This window comes from Psittacula echo (genome assembly GCF_963264785.1).
Source record: "Psittacula echo genome assembly, chromosome: 1".
NCBI classification, from domain to species: domain Eukaryota; kingdom Metazoa; phylum Chordata; class Aves; order Psittaciformes; family Psittacidae; genus Psittacula; species Psittacula echo.
Window position 1 is genome coordinate 9281371 of NC_137735.1, and position 23271 is coordinate 9304641.

General features: G+C 42.3%; 2 protein-coding genes across 2 annotated transcripts in view; both read right to left on the reverse strand.

Annotated features, from left to right (window-relative positions):
* Positions 1 to 1439: 1439 nt before the first annotated feature.
* HAUS3 (HAUS augmin like complex subunit 3) lies at positions 1440 to 8990 on the reverse strand (the record flags this gene model as incomplete). The annotated part of the gene is made up of 4 exons (XM_080632630.1): positions 1440 to 1718; positions 2984 to 3212; positions 4533 to 4969; positions 8079 to 8990. 4 exons carry the CDS (start codon positions 8988 to 8990, stop codon positions 1452 to 1454), a joined length of 1845 nt encoding a protein of 614 aa, XP_080488756.1. The 3' UTR covers positions 1440 to 1451.
* Positions 8991 to 18363: 9373 nt separating this feature from the next.
* Positions 18364 to 23271, reverse strand: part of MXD4 (MAX dimerization protein 4) — a 39154-nt gene continuing 34246 nt past the window's right edge. Inside the window, exons 5-6 of the mRNA XM_080614802.1 lie at positions 22105 to 22264; positions 18364 to 21205 (exon numbers count right to left, since the gene is read on the reverse strand). Coding sequence (XP_080470928.1) covers positions 21057 to 21205; positions 22105 to 22264 — 309 coding nt within the window. The 3' untranslated portion in view covers positions 18364 to 21056. The remainder of the gene's footprint in view (positions 21206 to 22104; positions 22265 to 23271) is intronic.

A 23271-nucleotide genomic window follows, 5' to 3' on the forward strand; every position in this document is an offset into this window, starting at 1 on the left:
AAAATACTTACAGAAGACCTCTATTTCTTAAACTTAATTGATGTACTCAAGTATTATTAAATCTTAATAATTTTGAAATAGTTACTATAGTTTGTCAATTTAAGAAACAGGTCAGCAACATCTAAAGTCTCTATAAGCTTTGACGGCAGCTATTGCTGTTCTAAATTTTATCATTTTTCAAAAAGTAGCTGTTTTTCCAGTTGACCTGTACCCATATTCTATAATACTTACAAAATACTTGAAGAGTTCATTGATACAACACATACAGGAGAATCAAGAACAACGGTGTCCATACTGATGACTTGTTTTCTTTACAGTTAGACCAGAACAATGTATAAAACTTACCATAAAGACAAAATAAATATCCAACATTTTAAAAATACTTAGGAGGATGCAAGCTGTACAAGTCAACTGCTCTGCCAAAAACTGCTGTAAGTAAATTACTGCTATACAAGTTAGTAACTGGAGCTCTATTACTCTGGTCATCTCCCACTAAATCTAGTGCTTGAGACAAATGTTGCCTTGATGGTTAAACTTGACGATATTTCCTCTGCTTACATGGAAATCTTCTTAGCTCAAGGCCATTGACAGATTGCAAGTCTGAATACTTACAAGTACAGATATTTGTATCCAGATTCAAAGAGGATGATCCATCAGGCTACATTAGTATTTGCTGTATCTATCCAGCTGAAATTTATAGTAAGCATGTGAAAGGGAGAGGCAGAATGGCTCGCTTTGCCTTGACAGACAGAGAAAACACAGAGTCCAGAAGGTCAATTTAAAATTATTCTTCTTTGAAGAGCTCAGGATGAATATGGACTGATTTCAAGGAAAAAGACAGTCTGTAAGGTAAATTAAAAGATATTGGAATGGTCTTAAAGTAGGTGGTTGTGGTACTTGAAACATTCTGGTACATATTCCAACATATTTCTAGCAATACCGAATCTTCATAGAAGAACTATATGGGAAACAATCAGGGCGCATCAGAAAAGGAGAACTCTCCTCTTCACAATGAGCACATTACATTCATGTTCCAAAATCTGGAATGCCTTGTCTGTGTTTATTTGTTAGTTCACATCTCAAAGGTTCTCAGCATGCAAGAAAACCTATCCCATGCGCAGAAAATGTTCCTTTTTGTGCTATGCTGTGTGCAATGGAAATCAACATAAAGGCTAGCAGAAGAGCAGCCTGAATGCAATTCATTTAAATAACCAATTTTTTTTTTTAATTACTCCATATCGAAGAACTGTGACAAAACCGAGATGTGAACTCAGTGGGCAGATGCCAAAAGCCATAAAGCAGCATACAACCCAAACCCGGTAACTGTGGCAGTTAAACATACGTCACAATGATAGATAAATGTTAGCCTTGATAAACCAATAGTTATCATTCCATAAGTTTACAGACAGTTTACGTTAACATGCTTTCCTTTCTTAAAAATACACTCAAGTTTAAAAACCAGGAACTCCACTGGTGGCAGAAGGCTCATCTGCCAGAGCACCGGCTTTCACTTCAGCCTGCTGCTCTAGCTTCTCCACCATCTCTTTCAAGCGGTCTTCATCTGTATAAAAATACACATACAAGTTTCTTTCCATCTGACGCAGCTTATTGGACTCTAAAAAGCTTCTCTTTGACTTCACATCAGCCATCAGATCAATAAGGAGTTTATTTAATTTATTTAAATCGGTTTCCAGTTGGTGCAACTGTTCAACAAGTTCCTAACAAAAGATACAAGACAAAATAAAAAAATTACTTTTTTATTGTTAATACACTACCTAAACTAGAAATACAAAAGTTTATTTGCTTTTGAAAGCCACTTTTGTTTGTAATTGAAAAGTAATCACAGAAAATAGAAACACAGGTGCTGAGGAACTCCACTTAATTCATATAACTTTTGAGATCCATGCAACAGTACTAACATCAGGTTACAAAAATGTAAATTCATTTCCTTCTGTACCCAGCCCTCAGCTGGACATGATGGTTTAATGACATATTCAACAAATCTTCCTATCTTACAAGGGAACAGAAAAAAACACCGCACCACAACAGAAAAGCCAATGCAATTTTAAAATTTAATCAGTAATTAACAGCTACAATTTTCCCAACTGTCACTCTTGAGATAGTTCAGTGCAAGCAGGCTACTCATCTTCCACATTATTTCCTTATTAAAGGAATTGCTTTTTTTGAGAAACAGCAGCAATAGAGATGTCACTGTTTTAAGAGGTAATGTGAATCAACAGAAAGGCATCTGATTAAAAACCTGTAATCCCTAAACACGTATTGTTCCAATCACAAAGTTTCATTTTGTTATAAAAACTCTACATTGCAAATACACTTGACAGATGGCAGCAATAAATGTATTTGTATGTATTTAACCAAAGAAGTATAATGTAACAGAAGACTACCTCAATCCACTTTTGAGGTATCTACAATAAAACAAAAAAGTAACAAGTTGCATTTCAATACCCCAAGTCCCATTTAAAAGAGCTGGGAGCTCTGCAGCAGGGTTGCTCTACTACAACTGTCCTTCAAAATTCTGATGTTGTTATTTTATCCAAATGAGCCACCCATGGCCAGGCTTTTTAAGGGAACAAACCATACTACTGAGGTGTTACAGGTAACAGGGGAAAAAAACCCATCTGAAAGAATAAGAAATTTAAATAGTTTTCTAGTGACACCATATCCAGATGATGCATTTCCCACACCATAAACTTACCAGTAATACAGGACTGCATATGCCTTCGGAAGAAATGAAGTTAGATACAACGATCTGCTCAGCAACATGAAATTACTATCTGCCAACACCTACAAAATCCAACATTTGCTAAGAACAAAGTACTACACTCATCATCATTATGCCAATAAATTCATTGTTGACATGTGGGAGCCAGTTTGTGCGCCTACAGCCTTCATACCATGTTGTTCTCAGGAGAAGAACATGACGTATTAGCGTAATAATTTTAGTAAGTAGATAACGGCTTACCTGATTACTGAGTTGTATTCGACCTCCTCCATGATACAGCTCATCATAAAGGGTGTATACATCACTTTCTAGCTTGGACAAAAGGAGAGACTGTTCTTGAGAAGACGCTGCTAGCTGATCTTGTGCTGTAGCACAGTCCTGCCTTAACTTCTGAGCCATCTGCTCCAGGCCTTTGTATGTTTTAAATAATTCTTGGTTTTTATTTTCTCCTTCCAGAAGCTGATACAGCCTGTAACAAATGAAGTTAAGACCACAAACATTTTTTAAGTTTCCTAAGCAATCCTGTCATTATTACTCAAGAGAAAATGTTCATCCTGAGAAGTCAGAGGAATACTAAAGGACAATACTGCTCAGGGTACTCTTACTACACTACTCCTTCTCCCACTGATTTCATGATCCTACCTGTTTATAGCTAGTATGTGATTAATACGAGTCCAAAATATTTCAAGATTAAATTAACAGCAATGAAATACCGAAGTTTCAGTTAGTAAGTACCGAATGAATGCAAATAGACATTGTCAAGGTGCTCTTGCTAACTATTTCCTGATATTTCCAGGGCTGCAAAGTAAGATGCAATTTTTTTAAGTGCTGAAAACCAGCAGACTTCATTGGCTAATGTGAATTAATAGCAAACCCTTTAGGGTTTGTAACTCTTTCAACTTCCTTTTCCTTTAAAAAAGGATAAAACCGAAACAAACAAAGTGAAAAATAGCCAGATGGCATCTAGCGATTTGGAAACATTAATAATAAACCTGAACAAAAATGTTACAAGTTGCCAACACAAACATAATGGAAGGAAAATTAATGCTGCCTAATTCCTGCAATTATTCACTGTGCAAGCCCATACTCAGTTATCACTTTATTATTAAAAAACACTTAAAGCACAGTTTTAACAGAGGGAAAGTCTGACGTTAACACACCTATACAGTACACCTCATCAAAAGGTTTAGAGTCTTGATGTGACGGCAACACAGTGCACATTCCTACTGTATCACCTGAGCTACAAGGAGACTTTATTACTTAGCTGGTGAAAAACCAGACTCCTCCATGGGGACAGGACACTTAAGATAGATGGCAAATCAAGCGGTAAAAATGAGCTAAACCCTTTTCCCATATTGAAGAAGTCGTTCCTCTCTTCTACCACACGGGGGGTTTTGCAGGCTAAGCTGCTGAGGCCATGCATATGATCTGGGAAATCACTATCGTTTACAGCTTTCCAGATCTATACTTCTAGAATAACTTTCAAGAGGTTCTAGTTCAGGGCACTATAAAAGACAGGTTTGGCTTTAAACTTTTGTTATATTCTGGATGCTGCTTAGGAATGCTTCAGCAATATTAACAAGTCTGATAATTGAAGTTTTGACTCAGGCAAACCTGAAAAGAATTTCAAAGTGTAAGCAAGAGGCTAGTCTCATATCTTGAAGTTCTTCAGAATTCAAAATACTAATTAGCAAGTAACTAAGAACTCAGAAACACTAAAGACTTAGCTTGCCTAAGCCTTTATTTCCCCAATATTATGTCAAAGTTCAACAGTGACTATAAAGCTTACCTGAAAGAGAAGCCATCCTTTGAACTAATAGTGTTTCTTGGCTGTGCATGTTTAACTTGCTCAGTTATCTCCTGTAGGCTCTGTTGCAACTCATCACTGCGCTGTTTTAGAGATTCTACCAACTTCTCGAGTTGACAGGAGATATCCTTATTTTTCCTGAACTCCATTTCACAGGCTAGCTGAATAAGTTCAAATGATGCTTTCTGTTTTATCAAATGCCTGAATATTTCATTTTGTCTTGAAGCACAATACTCTTGCTGAGCAATTTGATGCTCCAAGTAGCATTTCTCCACAGGTGCGCTCAGAAGTAATGCCTTCTCCTTCAGAAGGGGCATCAGCTCTTCATTGTTTATCCGAGTTATATCTTCTTTAATTGTTGAAATTTCATCATTTAAACTAGGTATTTTGGCAGTGAGGTTTTCTTGTTTCCCAATATCCTGCATAAAACAAAGTATCTGTCAGTATCTTCCTGGTTTCCTCCAAGCCACTTCCCTAACACATTTCTGCAGTTCACACAAGATCCATGTACTCATGTTACATCAAAATCACTGTATCTTTTCTATCTACAAAATTAAATGAAAACTTCACAGGCAGTTTCACAAAACTTTAAAACATAAGGCAAATACAACACAGGCATCAAATAAATGTATTTTAAAAACCAGTAATTTTGTTCTTTTGCAGGGCCAGGAAACAGTTATTCTGTTAAAAACAGAAGAGCTGTCTTTTACTTAGCACCTAGGTTTCAAGCAATGCCTGACTAAGGGGAAATCCTGCCTGACCAACTTGGTGGCCTTCTATGATGGGGCTACGGAACTGATGGACAGGGGTAGAGCAGCTGACATCATCTATCTGGACTTGTGCAAAGCGTTCAACACTGTCCCACACGACATCCTTGTCTCTAAATTGGAGAGACATCAATTTGATAGATGAACAACTTGGTGGATAAAGAACTGGCTGGATGACTGCACACACAGAGTTGTGGTCAATGGCTCGATGTCCAGCTGGAGACCAGTAACGAGTGGTGTTCAAGGTCCTACACCTGGGTCAGAGCAATCTCAGGCACAGCTACAGGTTGGGCAGAGAAGAGATTCAGAACAGCCCTGCAGAGAAGGACTTGGGGGTGTTGGTCAATGAGAAAATGAACATGAGCCAGCTTCAGTGTGCGCTCGCAGCCCAGAAAGCCAACTGTATCCTGGGCTGCATCAAAAGCAGCGTGACCAGCAGGTCGAAGGAGGTGATCCTGCCCCTCTACTCTCCTCTCGTGAGACCTCACTTGGGAGTATTGTGTGCAGTTCTGGTGTCCTCAACACAAAAAGGACATGGAACTGTTGGAACAAGTCCAGAGGAGAGCCACGAGGATGATCAGGGGACTGGAGCACCTCCCATACGAAGAAAGGCTGAGAAAGTTGGGGCTATTCAGCCTGGAGAAGAGAAGGCTGCATGGACACCTCATAGCAGCCTTCCAGTATCTGAAGGGGGCCTACAAGGATGCTGGGGAGGGACTATTCATCAGGGACTGTAGTGACAGGACAAGGGGTAATGGGTTCAAACTTAAACAGGGGAAGTTTAGATTGGATATAAGGAAGAAATTCTTTACTGAGAGGGTGGTGAGGCACTGGAACAGGTTGCCCAGGGAGGTTGTGAATGCTCCATCCTTGGCGGTGTTCAAGGCCAGGTTGGATGAGGCCTTAGGTGGCATGGTTTAGTGTGGGGTGTCCCTGCCCACAGCAGGGGGGTTGGAACTGGATGATCTTAAGGTCCTTTCCAACCCTAACTATTCTATGATTCTATGTGTTCCTCAGGGATAGGTGTTGGGATCGGTCTTGTTCAACTTGCTGTCGGTGACATGGACAGTGGGATTGAGTGCACCCTCAGCAAGTTTGACAATGACACCAAGCTGTGTGATTCAGTTGATAGGATGGAGGGAAGGAATGCCATCCAGAGGGACCTTGACACGCTTGTGAGGTGGGCTGATGCCAACCTGATGAAGTTTAACCATGACAAGTGCAAGGTCCTACACCTGGGTCGGAACAATCCCAGGCACAGCTACAGGTTGGGCAGAGAAGAGATTCAGAACAGCCCTGCAGAGAAGGACTTGGGGGTGCTGGTCGATGAGAAACTTAACATGAGCCAACAGTGTGCACTCACAACCCAGAAAGTCAACTGTATCCTGGGCTGCATCAAAAGCAGCGTGACCAGCAGGTCGAAGGAGGTGATCCTGCCCCTCTACTCTGCTCTCATGAGACCTCACTTGGAGTACTGCGGGCAGTTCTGGTGTCCTCAACATAAAAAGGACATGAAACTGTTGGAACAAGTCCAGAGGAGGGCCACGAGGATGATCAGGGGACTGGAGCACCTCCCGTATGAAGACAGGCTGAGAAAGTTGAGGCTGTTCAGCCTGGAAAAGAGAAGGCTGCATGGACACCTCAGAGCAGCCTTCCAGTATCCGAAGGGGGCCTACAAGGATGCTGGTGAGGGACTCTTCATTAGGGACTGTAGTGACAGAACAAGGGGTAACGGGTTAAAACTTAAACAGTGGAAGTTTAGATTGGAGATAAGGAAGAAGTTCTTTACTGTAAGGGTGGTGAGGCACTGGAATGGGTTGCCGAGGGAAGTTGTGAATGCTCCACCCCTGGGGGTGTTCAAGGCCAGGTTGGACAGAGCCTTAGGTGACATCGTTTAGTGTGAGGTGTCCCTGCCCATGGCAGGGGGGTTGGAGCTAGATGATCTTAAGGTCCTTTCCAACCCTAACTATTCTCTTCTATGACTGAAATCTCTCAAGCACAATTTTTCATAGTCAATCCGATGATTATCAACACTGCTACCAAAATCAATCTTTTACAAATAAATGTAATCAATCAAGCCTATATGCTAGTCATCCATAAATGAAAACACACCAACTCACATGATGCCTTCAGTTAGTCCATGACTGGCATAAGCTAGTGTGTTTTCTGCTATTACAATTTCTTAAATTGCAGTAGCCATATCTGCCTGTTACTCACTTTTTGAGAGGTTTCTGGGGTTTCAACTATCAGATTCATTCATTTGGTACAAATACCTGAGTTTCAAAAAGTCAGTGAACTAAAACTTTTTAAGTTTATGCCATAGAATACAAACAAGAATGCATTAATCATATTAGCTCTTCAGCACCACAAAATGTCAAGCAAAGTTAAGCTTTTGGTTTTTCTGTACAAATAACTGAGAGACAGTTATAACTTGAAAATACGATGTTAAACTACACTAGAACAGTACTACTAAGTCCTGGGGCTTTTAAGGTAGTTTGTTTTTTAATTCCAGAAAGCAGCATTAAAGATACTCCACCGTACTGAAAAATTCTTAACTACAGAAACTATTCTTAACTATAAAAACTTAACTATAGAAGCTATTTCACAAGAGGAGTTTTGTGATCAAGACTAGAACTTGTACAATCTCATTATGTAAAAATAGCTAAAAGAACAATAACTCAGCATTTCCTTTTACTACACCCAGTTGACCACACCTGCCTGTTTAGAACTCCACTACCTTCTGTCACCTCTTGCGGCTTACCTTGCTGTTTAAGGACTGCAACATGCTCTCTGCGCATTTTATAGCCGAATTCAGGCTCTCCTCTTCGGCTTGCATCTGAATTAGCTGATGTTGAGCACAAATATATGCTGTCTGGAGCCTGGCCACCTCTTGAGTCTCCTCAGAGATTTCATTAGCCTCCTCACAAGCGTCTTGTTCCCTGATATCTGCAAACTGAAAGCTGCCTTCATGTGAATTTTCAACCCATTTAGACACACTTTGATCAAAACTTTTGTTTATGTATGAGCTAAGAGCTGCAGAGTTTTCTTCTTCCTGAGCCAAATACTTGTCCAAAGAAAGTTGGGAAAAAAACACTGGCTGTGGATCTGACCCTTGTTCTGAATCTGAAGCAGTAAAGAAAGAGGCCCATTTCTTAGTTGCATCCATAAAAGACAGCAGTTCATTGTTAAGTTCATTAGTTGCTGCAGTAAACACTTCCAATCCTTCTTTTAATTCTTTATGTGCTTCATTCTCTCTGCTTTTTAACATCTGTAACAGATGGCTGTTTGCAGAAACCATCATTTGAAGCTTATTATGTCGATGAATTTGAAGTTTTTTTAACTTCTGAAGAGTTTGAAGCTCATCCTCTAATGCCTTCAGTTCCTCCTCCTCTTGGCTACTGCTCTTTGAATCCACAGGCTTCAGAGTTTTAAGGACTTCATCCAGTGCATTTCCTTCCAAAATGGGCTTACCAGACTCACAAAGATTATCAAACTCTTGCAGTTCTTGTTCAGATACCACATACTGCTCATTTACATTGCCACAAAACCACTCCAGGAATGATCTGCTTTCCGAAGATTCAACCAGCCAGTCAAAATCACCTCCTTTAAGCTCATCAGCTTTTGGATATCCAATTTTCTTGAGCATTGCCACAAAATCATTTCCACAGCTCATGATTAAAGTTTTAGGGTTTGGTTTTTTTTGTAAAAAGAAAAGATCCAAATACATGGAAAAAAACTGGGGTATTATTCCAGTTGTAATTTTTGGGTCATTTTAAATGAACATTCAGTATTTTAATATAAAGAGTCTGCACAGGGAAAATGAAGTGTCAGATCACCCAGAAAACTGAATGCTATTCTGGATCAGATGTTCAAAGTCTAGAAACCGATTTTTATTTCAGGGATATCTTAATACATTTTTTTCATCAAATCTTAAATTAATCGAGGTACTCTGTTTTAATAGTAAATTTAAAATAAACAAGTGTAAATATTGAGTAATTCACTGGCTTGTAGAAGTAATTCACTCCTATAGTTTTACTCACGCTAAATAAAACAAAAACACCCACCCACAATCAACGTTTCCAAAGTGAGAGGAGCTTTCAGCTTGTTCTAAAAACTAAACAGCAAGGTTACACTGCACTTTGAGATCTTCTTTATAACGATTTTACTTCTGCAACAAGCAGAATCTTGTCTTCTGGACCTTCATTTTAAAGTTTCCTCTGCAAACAGAACAAGGAATCCATTAATGTAAAAATATCTCAACATAATGATGCAGGGCTTTGACCAATTATAAAACAGTAAAGTTAAGATCAGTGTAAATACTCCAGTGAAAACACTCACAACTTAAAAATGACAAGAAAAAGGAGTCTGATGCTTTGCTGTTTCCCAGCAACCAAATTAGCTTTGGGATCCTAAGGTGAGTGCAAGCAGCAAACAGGACAAGAGAGTTGGACTTAGATGACCTTAAGGTCTTTTCCAACCCAAACCATTCTATGATTCCACGAATTATCAAGGAAGACAGAAAGCCTTTTCTGCAATTCTGTGGTAATATCCAGCTTGGTTGGTTCGGGTTTTTTTAGTCTGGTGGAACATGCATCCCACAGAACACCCAACTCTGTCAGCCAGCCTGGAGGGCATGAGTGCTTAAAAACTAAAAGCACCCTTCTGAAATTCGGTGTATTTAATGTAGCTTAGAGTTACGGATTATACAAGAAATAGAATTTGTTATGTAATAACATGTTTCATGTCCCAGGGCAGCCTTCCAACTGCCCTCTGTCTTCCCCGCTAAAACACAGCTAATAAATACAAAGGAGGGCACGTACCTTTATGTACGCGTATGCACTGCCGCTCAAGCCGCCATCAAACACAAATATCTTAAGACCCCTGAGGAAGCTGCCCATCATTCCCGTCCCCAGATCGCCACAGCCACCTCAGCGCGCAAACGGGACCCTCAGGCGAGGAGCACAAACGCCCGCCGGCCGGGTCCCAACTATGGTGCAGCTGCTGCCCGCAGCCCCAAGAGGGATCTCGGCCCAGAGCCACCCGGAACAGGGTAAGGGGGGGACGAGGAGACGCTACGGCCGCTGTGCCCCCCCCGCCCCGCTCCCGCCCCGGTGCGAACGAGCCCGGACCCCGATACTCACCACAGCGCCCGCCTCAGCGCCCCGCGGAATTGGCGGAAAACCTGAGGAAGCGCGAGCCCAGCCGGCTCGAAAGGCCCGCCACGCGCCGCTCTCACGCGGCCACCCAAACGCGCCTGCGCCCGCACCCCGCCGCGCATCCGCAGAGGCGTCGGCGCCCGCCGCCGGTACGGGACGCGGGATTGGCCGGCGCCGGCCCGCTAACCGGTGACGTAACGCAGGCGGGCGGCAGCGCGGAGGGGCGGAGCTTCTCCTCAGGGGTAGTCCGTCGGAGCTCTGTGTGTTGGTGCTTCCAGTTCTTCCACCCGCCTCCATCCGGTCGTCCTGCCGTGTCCCGTTGCGCCCAGCACATGGGAGGGGAGAGGACGGCGGAGAGCGGGCTGCAGCTTGACATTGAGCGAAGCCGGGGCTCAGCTATGTGTGCCCACCGGCCTGCTCAAAGCTGAGGGACATGGCTCACGGTGGCCGCTCCTACCGCTCCTGTGTGCGCAGCTTCTCTATTAGAAATTCATCCCTGCTTAGTTCTGTCATTATGTTTTCATAGGCTTTTATGTCCATGAATTTGTATAACACCTTTTTGAACCTGGTGATACCCCCAGAAGCTTTGCAAAATTCAGACAAATGCAAAACTTAAAAAAATTCCGACCTGCAGCTTAAAAAAGCGCTTCCTTAAATTTAATTGTTCTTTAATCCTCACCTAATCCTGTTCAAACAATGCCTGATTCTGGCATTGCAGGGATTGGTGGATGCCAAACCCTGCGCTTAACCCATGCCCTTCATAGTGGTCTGGAAACCACCATTACACTTCCCTTCAGCTCTGTCTGCTCCCATGTGGGTTTGGGCACTGCAAAGTGGGTGCTCCATGCACCATTTCACGGATACCTCCTCTGTACCTTTTACAGCATCACTGCACCCTGCTGAGGCGCACAGGCGAGGCTGCACCCAGTCCTCAAGGTGTGGGTGCATCAAGGTGTTCTAAGGTCATCGCCAATTCCCTTCCTCACCATGATCCCTACTGGCTTTCTGGCTGCGGCTGCCCACCAGAAAGCCCTCAGCTGTGACTGCGGAACCCCTTCAGCCTAGCGAGGGCTGATTCTAATTCGAGCATCGTGTAAACATCATTGGCAGCTTGAACATCCTTTATCAGCTGTTCTTCAGGTTTAGCCATCATTATTTCCTGTCTGCATTCCACGTGCCACCTTTCTCCGGGCTTCCCTGCTTAATAGCCTCCTTCCCTTTCTCCTTGAGTCATGTAGGGGGGAGGTTTGGGCCATGGTGTTCTATTTGTGTCATACATTTCTAGTCCCATATTTTTAAGCGTCTGGGCGTTTGTAGGCTTCTTGCTTCTGAACTGCTCATTTAGGGATTTCTGGCATTTTCCCCTGGCTTTACATAGGTCATTTTCTTAAAATTGAGTATGTGTTTGCTTTATTTGGCTTAATTATACTGTGGTTGCTACTATGGAGCAGCTCACCCACTAACAGCTCTTGAATGAGATCCTCTGCACTGCCGAAGACTAAATTCAGAATGGTAGGGTTTTTCTTGTGGTTTCTAAGGTCAGTTATTCTAGAAAGTGTCATTTATTGCATCCTGAAATGTTGTCTCTACACTTCGCCCATGTGAGGCATTGACCTGGGCCGTTAATGTGGGTGGCTGAGCCCTCCCACCGCATGTCCTAAACCTGCAGCTTCTCTAATCTTATTCATTGCAATTGTTGGACTGAATTGACGCAGAGAAATGAGCAACCTCGCCGCTCAGCACAGCTAGGAACAACTGACATGGGGGTTTTCTGGATCAGAATCAGCGCCTGTATTGCCTGCAAAGTGCAGGATGTTGATTTCTGGTAAAATGTGGTCTGCGCAAGACACTTCTGAATTAAATGCTGACCTGGCAGTGAGTTCTCCTGGGTAAGAAGAGCTGTAGTGTTGAATTCCTCCCTGTCACATTACAGCCTGATTACAGCTGCAGTTTTGGCTAGCTGAAGTTTTCAAATCGCCTTGCAGACAGAGCATTGTGTCATCTCAATAGGGAAGGAACAAAAGCATTCACCATCTTATTGCATCAGACTTTGCCGTTTCAGGTCAGTCAGTGACTGCACTAAAATCAACTTTTCCTATAGCAGTATTTTGGAGGCTTGTGCTTCAGGTATTGTTTTGGGTTTTGTTGATTTGGGGTCCTTTTTTTTTAAGCTTCATAAATACCAGTGTACTTATGAAATACCGTGTAAAAAATTCCCAAGTAAAAGCAAATCTTAAACACACAGAAATCTTCCTAAAATCCTTCTGTCCTGAGAGCAAAATCCTTCTGCTGCTGAAGTCCACCTCCTAGATGAAAGAAGACACATCTGATTGATAGAAGATTGTCTAATTTTGTCTATCAAATCCATTAGCTGGATTACTACAACTAATGTCTTCAGTTCCCTGTGTGACCGATTCCTCTCCCTCTTTTCAGACTTACACACATACAGCATTCCCCCTCCCTTGTGGCCTTTCACAAACCCACATCCCCCTCTGTGTAGCTGGGCCAGCAGGACTACAGGCTCATTCTGAGGCTGGTTTGGAGCTCCATACGTGCTGGCCAGCAGCCACCTCTCGAAAACAAGGAGGAGCTCAACTGGGGCAGCGTTCAGGTGCATTCAGTGTAGGAAGTAATTCATTTCTTTATACTCACACACAGAATTTTCATGTGTTTTGCCATAGATTATCATTGCAGCCTCCATTCTACCTCTGCTATGTCAAATTTGGTGAAAATTAGCCTGAAGGTTCAAAAGTTATCAAGGAAAGGACGAGCGGAACAGATGGATGGAAGAGGAGTTGTCAGACAGCATGATCTCATAATCCCCGCTGGCATAGGAATTCAGGCTAGAATTGAAATATTTCAGGTCAGAACAGTGTGAACTTGAAATTCTCATTTTGAAAGAACAAGCCTCTAAAGTGAAACAAATTTTCATTTGTCAGACCATCAGTTGGCTTTTAGGGCAGAGATTAAGCAGCTGCCTTCCCCTACAAACACATCTTCAACATTACTTACAGCCATTTCCCCACCCAGCCACAGCCCCGTGTGCTGCAGTGTTTGCTTTTGCAGCTCCTTATGGGTGAAGATTGTTTTTCTGTGATTCATTTTGTCTTGGTTGTGTTCAGTCAAAACACAATTAAAGGCTCACCTTACCCTTTTTTGCCATTCTAGTACCAGTTGTTTTGCATCTGTGCCCAAGAAACAGAGAGGTTGCTTAAATAACATATTGCCTTTACAGACCACTATATGGTAGATTCCAGCAGATTAAAACGTAGGCATTTCTGGAAGGATGTGTGTTAGCTGTGCATTATTCCACAGATGCCATGTTGCATTTATTTCACTGCAAAGTACAACATTGTTGTGCCAGATACCTTAGAGAGAAGCTGTGGGTTACCCATTGGCCAAGGCTGTGAGGAACAGCCAAGGAGCGTGTAGGCAGTGCAGCTGGCCAGTATAAACCCTCCCACTGGGATACATCTGTCAACTGAAAAACTCTTATATAAATCGTCTGCTTATGACTGCTTTAGGCTTTTGTTTTGGTTTGTGTAAAAAAAAAACCCCAAAACAACACAGATAATACGTGGACAATATAAAGTCATTTTCATTTGCATCACACTGCTCATCCGCTAGCAGAAGGATGACGTTACAAGTCCCTGCTGCAGATTGCTGGAGTAACAACTGCTCTTAGGAAACAGCCTGTCCTAAAAGGCAGTTCATTGCTTTAAGCACATTTATATTCTGAATTAAGCGCAGCTTTTGCAGTGCTATGTGAACTTTTATTATAACAAAGTCAGAAGACAGGAATTTGGCACCAGGTTGCTCTCACCCCCAAGCACATGCATCTTCTCTCTAGAGGAACATCAGATTTCATTCCGAGACCTTGTATTCCCAGAAAAGCAGGTCAGAGTGATTAGTTTTCTTCAGCTTTGTTGGATTCGGTGTCATAAGTAGAAGAGAAGCTCCTACACGCTTGGGCTAATGCTCCTGGTGTATTTAGACCTATGACGCCCAAGGTTAATTTTCTTTCTTAGAAAATGGTTTGTTTACTCTTCTGACTCTATTTTGGATGAAAACCCACAGCAGGGCTGCTTGACCGGGCTGTCTGCAATGGGTTTTGTTCACAAGAAACTGAACCTCTGTGGGGAAGCACATCAAGATTTGTCAGGGGCCTCGGCAGGGACTGCATGGGACCAGCTCACTCCCTGCCGCTGCCCTGCCTGCTCCTTCTCCTGTCAGCGTTCCACCAGGTTCGTCTGCACAGGGGTGACGCAGGACAGCAGGATTCTAGCAGGCTTTCATGGGTCTGTGTCCTCAGCCTGCAGACTGTAACATCATAGTGGGCAATAGGAAATCTGCCTCCTACGAGCAGCAGTCTCTGCTCTTCCAAACCCAGCTCGCCTGGCAGCGGTAATGCCAGCACTCCACCACACCATCATCATGCACTTCTTGCCACACCATGGTCCTTAAATACACTGGGTAATTCACAGCTTCAGGAATAATAATAACTGAGAACTTTGCCATTGCAGCTACTTTAAATTGCCTCTGTTAGAGGAAACTGATCAGTATAGCATCATGAATTTAATCCTGATTTAAAGCTTCTTTCCATTTAAATAGGCCTTGACAAAACAGTTTCACCCTGATAGGCAAGGCAAGTTTCTGGAATTTTAATACTAAATTTGAAACCTCCATTATTAGCAAAATGAGGAAACGTCTATTAACACTTCTATAAACAAATCATAAGACATTGTAAATGTCATAAAAGAAGCTGCATAGGTTATAAATTGTACATGATTTACAAGAACAGTGCCACCACATTATCATAATTGTGATACCCCATGTGGTTCTGTGGTTCTTTATTGTGCTGAGAAAAGTGGTGCTGTCCCCAAATACCGCTCTTCTAGGAGTCTGTTACAGCTTTTTTCCTGTTGGAGACTGATTTATAATAAGTTAGTAAAGAGCTCCTTGTATTTTATACTTACTCTGTGATAGCAGTAATTTCAAAGAAAGCTGTGGTAACAGTTTTCTATGCTTTGTGCATGAAGATTTTTCCTGATTCAGCAGCTCAGCTCATTTGAATCAAACATAAACGTAGCTCCTTGCTGTGATTTCAACTTGAAGCTCCTATTCCGTATTTTAAAGACTTTGCTGTAGTTAAGTGCAGCACATATGACAAACTGAAAGAAGCTCCAGTGGATGTCGCACGCTACAGCAGAGAGTGCAGCGATGGGACTTGCAAATACATTTCAGTTCTGTCCCATCTCTCCTAGTAACAAAGTAAAATGCTCATCTTTGGCTGTACATCAGCAGTGTCGCGACTGTCAGATCTGACAAAATACACATGCAGAACTCGGAGGCTGCCTTCCAGCAACTTTTTCCCTGCCTTGTACAGAGCTGGAGTGATTTCAAGTATAATTACTTAGAACAGGCGCTAATGCATTTCAGTTTGCGCTTTGTTTTACAGGTTGGTTCTGGTCTTCAGAAATTCATACAATGCCCATTGTTAGAGACAAGTAATGTTAATGACGATTGGGGTTGCACTGGGTCAACAGGTAGAAGATCCTTTGTTTATATGGCACTCCAACCCTCATACCATACTATTAACTTGAATAGCTAAAACTCAGTGAGCTCCTTATAAAACAGCCATGAAGCCTATACACAAAGACTTGCAAAGAGGGAGAAATACTACACACAAAAAACAAATGATGAAAAATTAAAAACAACACCAAAAAGGTATAAAAATCTGCATATTATGATGAGGTAACAATACAACACAATACTGCATGTGCTATAGAACATAGCACCACACACGTGCATGCAAATGAACCTGTACAGTATAATACACCTGATGGGCAATGAACCAACCATTCCTCTGACTCTGGGACCTAGGGGCTCTGGTACAGAACCCGCTCACTGACACCTTCAGGTAACAGTGTGACTGGTGAACAGCACAAAGCTGTCTTGCCAGTGCTTCATATGCATCAAAACCCCACTTAAAAAGTTGTAATACACAGACTCTCACTGACCTAAATGGTGCAACCAGGGTTCACACCTCTTGTGCAAAATGGGGGGAAGACAGTCTGAAAGAGGAGCATCTTCCCTCTGCTTTGCCCAAGGGGGAGGCTCTGACTGGACGTGCCTCCCAGGAATCCTCAGCTGCCACGGATTTACAATACACCAGGTAGAGAAAATCCAAGGTGACCCAGTGGTTTCCGGCCTTTTCTGTTTCTTGTAGCCCCTGCGTTTTAGCTCTAGGTAGCGACAACACACCTGGATGGTTCTTTTGCAGCTACCCATTAACAACCAGTGCATTTAGGCACTCACTTAAGCAAATTGGCTCCTTTCACTGCAGAGGAAATTAATTGCTGATGTGTCTGCCCCATTAGTGTTTGTAGGGAGAACAGCTCTTCCTGAAAGAGTAGCTAGAGGGGTTCAGTTCTCCTCCCAGCCATTTTGGGGAATGTGAGTTAGCGGATTAAATATCAGTGCTGTTACTGGCTCTTACCATACACAACCAATGGCCAAGAGTCCCCAGGGAAAGCAGGAGTTCAGGCCCCAAGGCTGGAACCAGGCAGAGCTCTGCCCATGGGGCTCACACACACACAACTTCACCTCTTCTCATTTCAAGCTCTCTCCTGGCATTTCAGTTCATGGGTTACACAGAGGGTACAGCCAGATACTCGTAATAGTGCTGTTTATGACAGTAACTTGTTTGTAGATCAAGAGGAGTAACTGTTGTTAGGCTGCATGTGGTATAGCTGAACCCATACTCATCTGTGTCAACAAAAATAACTGTGCTTAAGGGCAAAGTCTTAATTCTGTGAGTTAGATGCAAGTCGTATTAGGTCTTAATTCTTTTTTCCCTATCCCAAATCCTACACTAAGAATTAGGATAAAGACTTGTCTATAAATACCAGATGAAAAACTGTCCTTCCCATGGACATGTGGGGGCCTTTCTATTTCTGCTTTTATCTGCTGAAACTCACTCTGAACCAAGTTTGGGGTTTGTGTAAGGCAATGCAGTACCAGTCTTTGGTTAGCACAGGTTGGGCAGGGGGGAGGATTCACCCTTCAAACTGCAGTGGGGAATGTACATGAAAAGCTAACAGGTTTAGGGTGGTTTGGTTTTATTCTGCCTCTCTGTGATGACAGAGTGCACTCACAGAGCTAGAGGAGAGCTAACCCCGGAGCAATGAAGAGGCGTGTATCCTCCTGACACCAGTGTACCACAGGGGAAAGCCCTTCCTTTCCTCTTCCCCCAGGAAAGAGGCCAAACCTCCGTGTCTCCAGAAAAAGAACTGGATGACTTCATCTCTCCAGAGCCCTTTCCACAGAGGAAAAGACCTGGCAGCCCTGTAATCTTGTCCCTGCTCCTTCGTTTCCTATGCGGTAATTGCAGAGAAAATAGATCAGCTGAGCAGCAGCATCTCCCCACCTGCAAAGAGCACGATCATGACGCAGAAGGGCATAGCTGCCGAGGCAGTGGCACTATTCAACCTGGCAGTATGCAGGATGCTTTTTGCACTCATGTTCTATTACACAGTTGTGCACTTACACACAGACACGTGCAGGCACGGAGCACACACAGGAATTCCCACCTTCAGTAGAGCTAGCAGTGCTAGGATACTGTTTGCATCCCCAGGTAGTGCTGCACTGGCCGCTCTGTAGCAATAGAATCACATCCCTGGAGGGACATCAGACCCCTGGTTGCTGCTGTGAGTTGGCTGGGGCAAGGCCCCCAAATCCAGCCACCAAAACCTGTGCTTGAACAGCCATGGCACTGCCTGCAACCAGACTGCTCCTGACGGAGCCAATGGAGAAGGGCTGTGCCTGAAACACCTCCTGGAACTGGCTGTGCTCAAGGCAGCAACAGCCCCTAGCTGCAATAACTGAACGAGTAAAAACAAATGAACCCTTTTTATTTCCACTCAAGATTATTCGAGTAATTTTTATTGAAAATATAAGATCTACAAAGCCATGGATACCCAGCGTGGAAGAACTCATTAAGTTAGCACATTCATCTTTCAAAGGAAAATTTCAGGTCGACCTAAGGTACAATAATGTTCAATTTAAAATCTCGGTTTTTTCCTTCTGTAAGGTTCAAATCTCTTTTCATTAGGAGGTTCTGTGCAAGAGCTGCTTGTCATCAAAGGAAACACTTTACAATCCATGAATGTGTTCATTATATAATAAATGAACAGCAACAATATACTAGCCTTTTTTTTCCTGTTAACAGTCGTGTGTTAAAGTAAACTCTTACTTTATTTTTTTCCATGATTTGGAAATTAGTTACATATGCACCAGAGGAGCTAGTAATTTCTGCTGCTTGTCAGCTACACACAATGAGTATATTGCTGTGTGCTTTCCCCAACAATGAGGATTTTAGTAATATGCAAGGTGTACAGAACGTAATACCAAAACCTGCATCACAGAAAAGGTTAATTGTTTTCTTATTCAGCTGCCAGAGTTTATAACCTTAGGCTCCTCCCCAGAGCCAAAGTAGGGGTGGCCGTCCATTAGGTTATGTAAATTAAATGTATACGTTTTCCTTGTTGGCAAATTCCAAGCAGTAAGCGAGAGTGCAAACAAGGATCGGTAAGCTGCCACAAAATGGATTCGTATTTCTACTCCGTGTTGTAAGAGCCAAAGGGAGGACACGTATGTCAGATGTTGAAAGAACAACTGAACCTTTGTTTTTGATCGTTATGGTCAGTCTGTCATGAGGTCTTGTATCCGAATGCTAAAAATGGCACCACTCCTGGACATCCCATAGCCTTACACGGTACATTTGTTTTTCCCCAGCCACCAAGCGCTGGTCTCACAGAGACCCTGACTCCATAAGCTAACAAAATACAGATTCGGGTGCTGGCGAATCCAAGGGAGGGCTGATACAAAGACAATTAACCCTCGCACCAAAACCTAATGGTATGATTTTACTTAAAGCCACACTGAATCAGTTGTGAGAGGGGGTGGAGATATGAACGCACCTCTGGGCTTCAGCCGTAAGAAGGTGGACAACTGACCATTCCAACAGAGGGTCTCGAAACAAAGCTTAGTTGTCCTTTAAACAATGAGAAGGAGAGGCATACATAAATGGTCACCAAGGCACAATATGACAAAGGTGAAGAGTCCCTGAGACTCTGGTCTGGGTCTGTACCATTCCCCTCCCTATACAAGTAAATGAGAACATTTAGGAAAATATAATACAAAATCTCTTACAGGAAATATAGACTACACTTGCTAAAATCACTTCCCTAAAAGTGTTTATAGCTTTTTTCTTTTTTTTTTCTTTTTTTTTTTTTTCTTTTTTTTCTTCTTTTTTTTTTTTTTTTTTTTTTTTTTTAAAAGACCTTCTTTAAACAGATAATGCAAAGACTGGTCCATTTTTTTTAATTACCCAGCAAGCCAAGCTCTAATGACTTCACTAAGCAGAAGTTGTATTAAAATACAGCTTCATAGTATTGCTACAAGTTGGGTAAATATGTTCTGAACAGCTTGATGAGTACTAAATAAACTTTGCTGTTTTACAGCATACATTTTCATTTTTTTGCACTTTTTTAAGAATAGAAAATGCAATTATAGTGTGCAAAAGAAAAAAAAATTAATTATCTTCTAGCTGAATACTGTAATTTTAAGCCATGTCTTCCATAAAGATGTACTGACATGAGTAAATAGAAGAAAAGAAAATACAAGCCAACAGAGATTTCATTTCCTTGCAAGGAAAGATTAACTATTGCAAACTGGATCACTTGAGTTCTGTAGTCTTCAGACAAAGACATGGAAAAACAACCCAAAAAAACTACTGAAATGCTTCAGTTTCATCCCTTCCACGGTAACAGGTTGAAACTGCAGCGCTGCTTTCTGCTGCTCCCGTTAACGTGGACAGAATGATTTGCTGCTGGTTGGATACTGAATACAAAAAAAGCAGAAGAAAGTTGAGATCATCCCACATGAAGTCATTATTAGAGCTGGCTTTTCCCCGTTTTGAAGTACAGTAGTGACTTGTAAATATGACCTTTTCTAAAGATCATCTGAGATTTGAAGATTTATCTGCCTTCTTCACCCAAACAGCAGCTGCTGAATTTATTCTACAGAGCCCGCTACAGCCTTCAGAATGTTGTGGGTTTGGGGTTGTTTTTTTTCATTATGAAAAAATACCACAAAAAGTAGTTTTAGGGTTTCATTTCTCTGAATCATCGACACATTGTAGGTTCCATTTATTCTTCCATGTTTGAAAATGGTTTCTGCAAAACTCAAAATAACTGTCAAACTCCCTCACGCCATGCTTCCAACAGGTTGAATTTAATACTTCTTGAATGGAATGACATAATTTATTTTCTTTAATTTGCAGTATGGCTACATCAAGCTAGCTTTAAGTCACAACTGTACCTAACCACAGTTCTCTGCAGCAAACCCATGATTTACAATATCTAATATTGTGGTTACAGTGCAGGGAACCGTGGGTTAAGAAACCTCCATGTCAGAGTACTGTGGCTGGGGTTTCCTGGAAGAGTGGCAGTTGACACCTCTGGAATATTCATATAAGTGCTTCAGTCAGATGGTCCTGAGTTGGGCGAGGAACTCAGGCACTATGAGAGCCTGGCATTCAGTCTGCGGGAATGTGTGTAGCCTCCGTCGCTCGAACCGCTTTGCAAACTGTAGTGGTCTTCAGCATCACTGGCGCTTCCAATACTGTCCATTTCACCGGGAGTAAACTCCATTCCTTCAATGTCTACTTCTAAAGAGAACACAAGAAGGCACACTTTCAGACAGGCAGCAGCTATAGCAAGTAATCACGGGCCAGTGTCAATCAGTGTTCAGGTGAAACCTGAATCGTACTTCATTTTCTGTAATTAACAGAAAGAACTGGAACAATAATTCCCAGGGAAAGGATGATCTTGTCCACCAGAGAATTAAAATCCCTTCTGTCCTCATCCACATAAATATGCTGCATGACATCAATACCAGATGCTGTCCCAGAACTGTTCCAACCTGTGCACTGACACTGATCATAAAACGCCCAGCTGTCCAAGGCTGTGGCACTGCAGCTCATGGTAACTCCAACCAATGCAGGTGTCGCTGGCAGTGAGACACAGTCAGCCTACACAGGTGCTCAGGCACAGAAACACTACACATCACGAAATAAGGGATGGTGACAGGCAGCTTGAAGAGCTCTGTCCTCAATGAGAACCAAATGTAGAAACACTTGGTGATTGGTACAGAGAAAATACTTTAAAGTTTCACAATAAATGATGTGGAATTCATTTATTCACACGTATGAATTAAGACCGGTATCTTTTTTTTTCCCCAAGAAGAAGATATTATTCCAGCCTTAGTAATAATTACCCTACAAATTCAGCACATTAAATGGTAATTGTTCAAAAACCTGGCAAACCCACATGCAGTGTAGCCAGCTTTAAAATCCAAGCAGTACTAATGCTTCACAACTGCTTAGAAAAAGAGAACATTTCCCAAAGCATGTAAAAAAGATGCAGTAGGTTTTTATCCTGCAAATCACACAATGGAACTATTTTGTCAGGGTTTTGCTGAAACCTTGGATTTAGTTCTAAATGCTTTCTTGCTTCCCTTTTCCTGCCAGCTCCTGCAAGTCCCTTTGGGAAGCCCTCGTTCAATTACCTTGTTCAGAGTCAGTGGATATTGTTGATCCCATACTGTCAGTGCGGATGCGCTCCATGCCCTGCACGGATAGCTGCTCCAACCGGCGCTTGAGGTAGCGGTGCTCCCGCTGTAATTGTTCTTTAATATTTAGAGCTTTTCGGTCCTGTTCTTCCAATTTCTGAAAGGAAGAAGAAAGACAGTGAGCTGACAGGTTTTATCATGTTAAAACCCAGGTAACTGAAAATCTGCTCATGAACAGTAGCATAGAATCATGTAATCATAGAATGGTTTGGGTTGGAAAGGACCATCTAGTTCCAGCCCCCTGCCATGGGCAGGGATGCTTCACTCTAGACCATATCACCTAAGACTCTGTGCAACGTGGCAGTAATTTTAAAGCAGGTTAAATGTTTTCATTAATTCAAAACTTACATTAAATTTAAATTGTTTTCTTTTTTTAATTATAATGTTATAGAGGTCAGTACAATTTAAGCAGGCTGGGCCAGAGCTGAATTTCACAGTAAGATACATGAATATATGGGGAAAAAGAACCCCCAAATCCCTCAGCGATTCTCTTGCCACCAGCAGCTGCTCCTCAGCTAAGACCAAATCATTGTTGCCTTGGTTGTGGGGAATCTTTAAATCACTTTGTCAGGCAAAGCTGGCACCATCTCTGATAACGGGAGTGTAGCTCAGGTTTCAGTCAGAACATAACGCCTCTGTAGGTGACATAAGAGGCTTATCGCCATGCAGGAATCACTGCAGCCTCCCGAATGCTCCCCCTCCTACTGCAGGCCATGGAAATTTTTAACATTTAAAAAGCTTCATTAACAATATGCAGTATTAATTATATACAGTAGGAGGAATTTACTAACAATTCTCTTTATTCTTGCCTGTTTTTTTCCCTCCTTGAACTGCAGCACAGCAAACACGATAATTCCGTGATAATGTCCTACAAAATCAGTGGTATTAATCCAAAACTTCTCAGCAAACAGCCTGTGAAAGGTTCCTTCCACACATGTACCTAAAATCTCCCCTCTGCTTGAGTAAAAGGCAGTATTAGTTATGGAAACAGAATATTTCACAGCTGGTAAGATGTGCTGCACTGTTGGTCCAAATGCAGTAACAGAAACAGTGTGTTTTAAGATTTCAACTGAACCCTCTTCCAAATCACTGATAGCCATTTAA